Source organism: Carlito syrichta, unplaced genomic scaffold (assembly GCF_000164805.1).
Source record: "Carlito syrichta isolate Samal-C Ts95f unplaced genomic scaffold, Tarsius_syrichta-2.0.1 Scaffold296499, whole genome shotgun sequence".
NCBI classification, from domain to species: Eukaryota; Metazoa; Chordata; class Mammalia; order Primates; family Tarsiidae; genus Carlito; species Carlito syrichta.
The window spans coordinates 897,314-907,216 of NW_007240595.1; the positions used below are offsets into that span (position 1 = coordinate 897,314).

The 9,903-nt window shown below is 45.0% G+C and overlaps 1 protein-coding gene across 1 annotated transcript in view; it reads left to right on the plus strand.

Annotated features, from left to right (window-relative positions):
- The first annotated feature begins 222 nt into the window (after positions 1 to 222).
- TRIM66 (tripartite motif containing 66) overlaps positions 223 to 9,903 on the plus strand; it is a 32,242-nt gene continuing 22,561 nt past the window's right edge. Inside the window, 8 exon segments of the mRNA XM_021710653.1 lie at positions 223 to 231; positions 1,754 to 1,901; positions 2,725 to 2,857; positions 3,162 to 3,278; positions 4,489 to 4,603; positions 5,138 to 5,284; positions 7,552 to 7,669; positions 9,288 to 9,903. The exon segment at positions 9,288 to 9,903 is cut by the window's right edge and continues 316 nt beyond it. Coding sequence (XP_021566328.1) covers positions 223 to 231; positions 1,754 to 1,901; positions 2,725 to 2,857; positions 3,162 to 3,278; positions 4,489 to 4,603; positions 5,138 to 5,284; positions 7,552 to 7,669; positions 9,288 to 9,903 — 1,403 coding nt within the window.

The following is a 9,903-nucleotide window of genomic DNA, read 5'->3' on the forward strand; positions in this document are numbered from 1 at the left end:
GAGCTCATTTTGGCACAAGTGGGCAGTGCCACATATCTTGTGCTGTGTATTAGAAAGTCTCATGCCTAGGCCTCATGTATACTCTGTCATGTTTCCCTGACTCTGCTCTCTTTCTTCCCACCCCCAGAGCTCATCTCCTGTCCTGAGTGTAAGCGAGTGTGTCTTACCAGGGATGTAACTGAACATTTCTTTTTGCAGTGTGTTCCTACTGGGCAACCCAAGATGGCCAGGGTAAGTCAGTACAAGGAAGAAGCAGATGATCCTTTTCAGAAATCTGTGAGGCCCTTGTTCACAAGTCTGTCTATCCACTGGTCACTCTAACTGGCTTCTTACTTCTCCACCAATTTGCCTAATTATCCATCCATCCAGCCAGCCATCTACCCAGCCATCCTTCTATCTAGAAGAAAATAAAAATGTTTGAGTTGGGGAAAGCAAAAAGGGGATTTTATATTAAGTAAAAATTATAGGCTGTCTTTTTATTCTTCTTTTTATTTTATTTTTAGTGCCAGTGCTTTTAGCAGAAGGTGAATGTATCTTAAGGTACATTAAGAATCACTTAATGTATCTAGGTGTTTTTTTTCACTTATAGCTCTTACTGAAAAATATCAGTACTGGGCTTTTATTTTCTTTTTATCCTCCTGACTTGAAATTCACACGCCAGCCTGGATTAAATGGGCTCTTTAATCTTGCCTGTATTTAACAACTATAACCTTTTAAATTTCTTAAACTTTATATCACTTACTGACTAGTATCCCTTCTGTTTCTCCTTCCACTAGGGGTTCCTTACCAGTACATTTCATTCATTTACTAATTTACTTACTTGTTTCTGTATCTAATTCTTGTTGAATGTCTGACATGGGCCAGGCCCTGTGCCACGTGCTAGAGAGATAGACCCATGTACTCTATCTTTAAGGAATTTGTAGTTGAATTAGTAAAACGTTCAGAATCCACATCAGTTTGGTTGCCTATATGATTCAGGCACAGACAGGTCAAATTTCAAAGATCTCCTCTTCTGCTGATGTTTTATATCATCCCTGGAAAGGTATTTGCTGACCCATTGGATGAACATTTGGCCTAGGAGAGGCCTAGGTACTCTCAAGTCAGGTAGACCCCAGTTGTGGAAACAGCTCTGAAAGTTGGCCAGGACTTGTTCTTTCTTGACTGTATTTGATCACCTCTCTGTGTACTCCTTCATCTGGGCTTTCTCTTCTCTGAAGGCACATTGAATTTTCTGCTTTCACCTTTTGCCTATGCTTTCCCTCTGTTTTAACATTTTCCTCCATTGTCTGCCTGGCGAACTTACTTGTCATTTGATATCTAACTCAAGTATCATCTCTTTGTGAAAACTTTCCTGGTTACTCATAGACTAAGTTCCTGGAAACATTCCTTTGCTTCCTTAGCTCCTGTTGCATTTTTTTTTTAAATCACAGCATTACTCATTTAATGGGTACCACCCTTTGCGGGCTGGGCATATCTTGAGGTCAGTCATTGGTTTATTATTTTGGGTAGCCTCAACTTCAGCACAGGACTTGGGTGAACAGCCCCTGAGGCAGCCACTGTACTTTTTGTCACAAAGGGTGCTTTCCTTCCCAAGCCTACCCATGTCACTCTCAGACAGTTCTCCAGAATAGACTACACTCCAAAATAGTGAAGGAACAACTCCATGGGACTCCAGTCCCTAGAGCACTTGCCATTTGTAGAGGAGGGCCCAAATGAAGATATTGTCATTAACTCCAGTACTCTCTGCTTCCAGAACTGCTCTGAATGCAAGGAGAAGAGGGCGGCACACATCCTCTGCACCTACTGCAATCGCTGGCTGTGCAGCTCTTGCACAGAGGAGCACCGGCATGGCCCTGCTCCTGGGGGCCCACTCTTTCCCCGGACCCAGAAGGGATCTCCAGGTACCAATACTCCCTCTCCCATTCACTCCCGTGCCCTAAAGCAGTACTGAACCCTGAAATCCCTGGAGAATAGCTTTCTGACCTTGTTTCTCTCCTAGGGGAGAAGGTAGGGGAAGTCTCCTTCAGCATCATGGGGGTGACTCACTCTAGTCTCTCCCTGTTGGAGGTGGGATGGGTGAGTGTGATTGAGATGGTGCAGGGAAGCCTAGTCTTCAATTATCATGGAAGCTAGCTGAGTTCCCCACCTTTCACCTCTATTTAAAGCAATTATGCCTCACTTCTACTTAGTTACTTGATTAACTTAACAATCTGGATCAGGGCTTATTCGTCTGTCCATCCACCACCATCTATTTTAAATGACAATCTTCCTGAAAGTCCTTTTTCAAAGCACTTAAATTGTGGGAGCGGTTTTATATCTGTCAAACCCACAGGAGCCAGAGTTCATGGACTATGCAATCTAGCCTGGAGCCTGGCAAGGCTGGGTCGCTGGTTTTAATTCCACTAATAGCAGAATCCTGATTAATGAATAGGTTTATGTTAATTTTGGAGGATTATTATTCTGTAGGAGATTCACGTGCAGCAGTAGCAAGCACTTTTCTCAGGTGGTGGGATGCTGGGACTTGATGGTGTGATATGTCTGGACAGCTGGGCAAATCCAGCCATGCTAAGCCTGAATCCCTAGAGAGGCATCTCCTATTTGCACCACCTTCTCCTAACCCCTGTGTCTCTGCGGTATCCACTGAATACTGAGGGCTTTCCACGAAACTTAACTGAGAGGTCTACCTGAGCAAGAAAAGCCCACTTTCTCCATCTTCTTTGGCAGGAATGAATGGTGGTTCTGGGGACTTCGCCTTGTTCTGTCCTCTACACACACAGGAAGTGCTCAAACTATTCTGTGAGACCTGTGATGTGCTCACATGCCATAGCTGCCTAATGGTGGAACACAAAGAACACAGGTGGGGCTGCTGGGCTGCCTGAAGTGGGCCTGGGAGGGCTCTGGGTTACCCTTGCATCAAAATCCTCTCTTTACCTGAGCCAACCTGCAGCTCCTGGGCTGAAATTTTTCTCTGCTCCTGTTGTGGGACTTCTCTGGAAAAGGCCTAATGGGTCAAGAGCCTGCAGCGCCTCAGACTTGCCATAGGTGTGATCACAGCCTATATGGGCCTGACTGAGACAATGCACTGTCAGGATTCCTGCTTGCCTGGCACATGCAGAATAGGACTCAGCCCTCCTCAGCTTTTTCTCTGCCTCATCCCTTAGGTGCAGACATGTTGAAGAAGTTTTGCAAAACCAGAGGATGCTTCTGGAAAGTGTGACTACACAGGTGGCACATAAGAAATCCAGTCTACAGGCATCTGCAAAGCAAATTGAGGACAGGTAGCACAGGCTAGTGCCTTGCCAATGCTGGAAATGCTCTGTTTCTTTATATCCTGGGTTCAGTACCAGGTCTCCAGATGTGGTGCCTATGAAGAAGACATATGGTTAAACAGATGTGGACATATGTCCTACCAGGCATCTATCCTGGTCTTAGAGGTCTCAAGGCCAGTGAGGTGGTCTTCAAGTCATCACTTGGTGACTGAGGCCAAGCTAGGTCAGAATGATCAGAATGAGTCTGGGCCAAAGTATATACTTTATCAACTAGACAGAAGTAGGGTGTAACAAGTCAGTGGCAATCTACTCTTGGTCCCTTTTTGCCAGTGTTTTCTGTAGAAATCTACAAGTGATATGAAATAATTGATGTTTTACATACAAAGAGGGATTAGTAGGTACTAAGAACTCATCATGTGGTGGGCACTGGATTGGGCATCATACACACTATTTTGTTCAGTTCTTCACAGTTCTTTCAAACTGGGGTTGTCACCATTTTACTGATGAGGGAACTGAGGTTCAGGGAGGTTAGGTGACTTATCTGGGAGCACACAACTAGCCAGTGGTTGAACTGAGTATGCGTACTAGCTAGGTCTGTAGTGATTTCAAAGCCCATCCTCTTATTTTTTAAAATAGTTTTACTAAGATAAAATTTACGTACTATAAAATCATCCTCTTAATTGTATAATTCAGTGCCTTTTAATATATTCACAGAATTGTGCAACTGCATATAATTACTGTCTACTTTTCAGACATTTTTATCACCCCAAAAGAAACCCCAAACCATTATTAATCACTCTCTGTTTTCCCAGACACCCCCAGCCCTCAGAAACCTCTAGTCTACTTTCTGTTTCTGCCTATGTTCTTTTTACCTCATGGTACCATTTATTGGACCATTCTCCTTTTAAGATAACAAATTGAGTGAAATTATGTTCATGGTCTCTCTCTCAGTCCTGTCTCTATGACTGTGCCAACTGGTGAGCTGCTAGGTTGCCCTTGGTGTGGACTTGAGGTTTACCTAGAGAAAACCAAGTTGAACTTTGGGCCATTGGGTTGTACAACAGGTGGGGTGGTGGAGGAAGTTTCTCTATATTTGGTTTCTGCTGGGCCCTGATCTCAATAGGCAGCATCCAAGTGGTTGGTTCTTATATTTGCTGTCTCTCAGCCTTCATAGGCCATGAAAGAAGTCTTACTATGTGCTGTTCCATTGTATTTACAGGATTTTTGAAGTGAAGCATCAGCACAGGAAGGTGGAAAACCAGATCAAAATGGCCAAGATGGTTCTGATGAATGAGCTGAACAAACAGGCCAATGGGCTCATAGAGGAGTTGGAGGTATATGTGGCCAGAGGGATCAGAAGGATGGGTTCTATACTCTCACTGGATCAGAAACCAGACACATATCAAACTAGTCCCAGGATCCAGAGCAGCCTGGGATAGAATTTAGATATGCCATTTCCATAGCTTTCTACTTCTCCTTGTGTCTTAAAATGTCCAGTCTAATTTTGGGAGGGTGGCTCATTAAGGGCTGGAAAATCAGTTCAGACTCCCATCAATGCTATGGCTCTTAGACAGCTGTGTCACAAAACAACCCACTTTCTTTAGCAAGTTATTCTCAAGAGATGCAGACATTGATTCATTTCCTTATTCATTTATCACTCTTTCTATATTTGCACTATAAAATCTCCCACCATCTCTCCCTCTCCTCCTTCATTCATCAGCAGCCCATGGCAACACTCTGTTCTGCTGTCCTTCTCCCAGGATGTGGCCTCATCTGATTCCATCTGTGTTCACACTGATAGACTGCTCAGTTTGCCCGAGCAGTCTAAGAACAGGATCAGGGACTCTGTCTTCTCTCTTCATATCCAGGGCATCACTAATGAGAGGAAGCGGAAGCTAGAACAGCAGTTACAGAGCATCATGGTTCTCAACCGTCAGTTTGAGCATGTGCAGAATTTCATTAACTGGGCTGTCTGCAGCAAAACCAGCGTCCCTTTCCTTTTCAGCAAAGAGCTGGTAAGAGGAACTTCCAACTCCTCAGCCTGTTCTTATAGCTTATTAGAGCACCACCTTTGTCATAGGACAATGAGGCTGTTCATGGCAGTGTGTTTTTTGTTGTTTGTTTGTTTTAAGAATGGAAGGAGAAATAAAATAGCAGCTCCATCTATCCTTTAACTTCAATCACTGCTCTTGGGTCAGCAAGGAAGTACCATTTTTTACCAAACCCCATAGCACAAAGGACTGAGGTACTGAAATAGTCCTGCCTTCCCCCTGTAACTCAGCTGGGAAAGTCTGTAGTTCTTTGTCTTAAGTCATGGATTCAGATGTTATCCTGGACATGAACGGTATGCTGGACATCCCATAGAAAATTACTAGGGTCTACACAGGGGGCTAAGAGGAAAAGAGGCATTGAAGTTGATGTTGAAGATGATGGGAGGGTGGTTATACCCAGGAGAAGGCTAAAAATTTTTGGAGAAGTTGACAGGGTTTATATTTGGATATGTTGACTCTAAGGTGCCTGTAGGGCATTTGAAAGAAGATGTCCAAAAACTTTTTTGATATATGGGTCTTGGAAGGCAGAAAAAAATTAGAGTTGGAGATGGAGATGTAGAAGTCACTGGGATATCAGTGGTATCACCTTGGCACAGTGTGTGGGGAAAGAAAAGGAGAGCAAATCTGGAACCAGGGAATACCATCATTTTTAGCATAGACAGGAAGATAAGTGAGGGAGAATGAGAAGCAACGGTAAGAGTTTGGAGGAGAAATTAACAAAGAATTTCAAATTTTAAGTGGTCAATGTTTCCAATGCTACATTAGTGAAAGAAAATGAATAGTGAAGAAAAGCTTTGACATCTGGGAATCAGGTGATCTTTTGAAAGAAGTTCCAGGAAAATAGAAGGGTCAGAAGCCAGAATGAGGAGACTGAGAATGGGAGATGAGAATAGACAGAAATGAAAAGAAGGCAAATAAGAAAGTAGGCTTGGGGAGTAGGTATAGAGTTGGAGAAAACTTTTTTTTAAGTTTGAAAATCACTTGTACACATTTATAAGGGAGAAGAGGTTGAAGATAGGAAGGATATGGTGGAGTGAGCACACTGAAAAGGCAGGAAGAGGTAGGGATCTAGAGTGAGTTGGTTGACCTTAAACACAAGGACAGTACCTTCCTCTAAGATGGGAGGACAGGAGGAGGGCAATATAATGTAGGCAGGTTTGGAGGCAGAAAGGATACAAGTTTGGGGAGTTTGTATCCTTTATGGTCTCTTTTATTTCTCTGTGAATTAGGAGGTGATAATAAGAGGACTGAGCATTGGTAAGTGGCATTGAAGTGGAGATTTTAAATAGCCATTGAGGACAGCAGTAGAGGAAAGTGACAAGAAAAGAAGTAATGAAAAAAAGGGCTGAGGGCTGCCACTGAAATTAATGATCACTGAAGCAGTCCCAGATAACATGGCTTTGGGATGGCTGAATTGACCTAAGGTTAGGAATTGGTGATGGGGGGGATACTAGTGATATTGTTGCTGAATATGTTGGGAAACTGGGAGACCCTATGGACTGAAGGAGCAGGGCTTGGAGAGTTCAATGAGGATGAAGAACATGTTCTAAAAGAGCAAGAGCTTGTGATGATCAGGATGTGAGTGGGTTGCTGGAGTTTAAGGGTCTCATGGTAAAATGGTTCTAGGTGATGGATAGAGTCTAGGTCTGGTGACTAAACTGAGAATAGAGATGAAGGTGATTGACATTAAAGAGATCAAAGGAGCAAGAGGCTAAGATGTTGGTTAGGACATTAGTTAGCTCATTGGCAAAGTCCTAGATACAAGGGAGTTAGTGATGGGAAAAGATGAAAACAATGAGGCAGGAAGAGGTCAACTGAGTAGAATGGAAGAAGGATGAAGAAGAAGGAGGAAGGAAGGAAGAAGTAGGATGGTAGCAGAGCAGTGGGGACCCCTGAGAATGTCTGTCCCCATAGGCTTTTACATACAGGTAATGGCAGGATGAATGGCGCTGCCAGGCATTGATGTCCTGAGGGAGAATGACACATCACTTGAGGCCTGGAAAAGATCATAAATTAGCAGGCATTGGAGAAACTTGAAAAGAGGAAGGAGATCAGCTGGGAGGGTGGGAAGGTAGTAAGGTGCAAGAAAATGAAAATATGGGGGATGACCAGAGGCTGAGGAGCCATGACATCAAGCCTTTTAGCCTGTCCAAAGAGTGAGGGCAGGGAAACTGTCATTCAGATGCAAGATACCCAAATAAATGGTAAGTGACTTTCAGTACTGTTGTCAGATTGTGTTTCAGATGCAGCGATTGCTGGAGACAAGTTGTAACACAGACCCTGGTTCCCCCTGGAATATCAGATTCACCTGGGAGCCTAACTTCTGGACCAAGCAGCTGGCTTCCCTTGGTGAGCCAGGGCCCACCCTGTGGGCTTTGACCTAGTTGCTTAGTTTACTGGGTAGGTCAGCATATGCCCAAGAGAAAGCTCTACCTGAGACTGCCAATGGTCATGGAGTCATTCAGCAAACCTTTTCTGGTGAAGAGGTTAAATAACAATGGCAATATAGAACTTTGTATCAGGACCAGTTGAAATCTGAGTTTACCATTCTGCATAAATGTTCTGTTACCTTGGTTTCCTTGCTGGAGAGGTGACGAGACTAGCTCTGCTCTCCAGAATGCAGTATGGCAGTGCCGACGAATGTGGCTCTGTGGTCACAGAGGGCATACATGTGTGGGCACAAGCAGGGGTGTCTCAGCAACAATGAGATGCGTGTGCATATGTGTGTGTTTCATACACATCCTTTGGAGTTGAGCTATAAGCAGATAATCCATGGCTTTGTGCATTTTTCTTCCCTATTGCGATAATTTGCTTGCATTCAGTCTTTAGGCAGAATGTAGACAACTTGAGGTTTGTGCCTGTATTGACAGCTTAGTGAGCTTGTTAAACTGATGACCAACTGCTGCCTTCATTTCAGGCTGTTACTCTCGTTGATTAACATTTTATGAATTTGGCAAAGGGATAAATGATATTTAGGTTTAATTTTGCTTCTCTCCCCTGTGATTTAATTTAGCAGACCTTGGTGGCTACCTACTCAGGGTTAGCTCCCATGCTGGGCAGAAAAGGGTCAAGGTGAATAAAACATGCTCCCTGCCCTTAAAGAGCTCAGTCTTCCAGCACTTTGGGAGGCTGAGTTGGGAGAATTGATTGAAGCTAGGAATTTGAGACCGATCTGGGAAACATAGCAAGATCTCTTCTCTAAAGAAAATAATTTTTAAAAAAATTAGCTGGATGTGGTGGCACATGCCTGTAGTCCTAGCTACTTTCAAGGCTGAGGCAGGAGGATTGCCTGAGCCCAGGAGTTTGAGGCTGCAATGAGCTATGATCCAACCACTACACTCCAACCTGGATGACAGAGTGAGAGACCTATTTCAAAACAAAAAACAATGAGGTGAAGGAGCCATAAGACAGAATTAACAATAGATCTACCTGTGCACCAGGGCCCGCAGACCACAGAGGGCAGTGCTGGTAGCTGACACTGATGTGGTGTCAGAGCTTCCTCACTCTCTTCTATCCTACTTGCTCAATACACAGTTCCCATACCCGTATCTGGAGGTTTGGTCATTGGTCCCAGAGATGGCTCTCTATCCTTTGCCTCTTTTCAGCATATTCCCTCCCCACCTCCTATGCTGATTCTTTTTTGTCAGAGTCTGATTGGGCTGTTTCGTTAAAAAAGGAGTGCCTGCTATTTGTGGGAGCCCATGGCTTACCTAGTGGGACAGAAACAAAGTCAGGGCTGGTAAAAGTTGAGCTAATTTCTCAAATATGCCAGCCTCCCAAAGCAGGTCCACACAGATGCCATTACTGGCAGCATTCTAGGATAAGTCTTGGACATAGGGGTTGCATTTTTTAATCTCTGTGCCTGGTACAGGCTTGTTGAATGATGACCTTTGATCCCAGGAGTATGGGGGAGCAAGAGGGAGCAGCTGCAGACAACCCTCTGAAAAACTCTATTCTGAATTTCCAGGCTGCATAACTACTGAAGGTGGACAACTGTCCCGCGCGGATGCTCCTGCTTACGGAGGCTTACAGGGGCCACCACCCTTTTATCAAAGCCACCAGTCCCCAGTAGTGGCTCAGCAGGAAGCTCTTAGCCACCCCTCCCACAAGTTCCAATCCCCAGCACTGTGCTGCTCATCTGTGTGCTGCTCCCACTGCTCCCCAATCTCACCTTCCCTCAAAGGTCAGGGCCCCCCACCCAGCATCCACCCAGCCCACAGCTTTAGACAGCCCTCTGAGATGGTACCCCAACAGTTAGGGTCCCTGCAGTGTTCCACCCTGCTGCCCAGGGAGAAAGAACTGACCTGCAGTCCTCATCCACCAAAGCTTCTGCAGCCCTGGCTGGAAACCCAGCCCCCTGCCGAGCAGGAGAGCATGTCCCAGCGGCTGGGGCAGCAGCTGCCTTCCCAGCCGGTGTGCATTGTCCCCCCACAGGATGTTCAGCAAGGAGCCCATGTCCAGCCTACCTTACCGACACCCTCTATCCAAGTCCAGTTTGGTCACCACCAGAAGCTGAAGCTCAGTCACTTTCAGCAGCAGCCACAGCAGCAGCTGCCACCTCTGCTGCCCCCACCCCCTCCTCC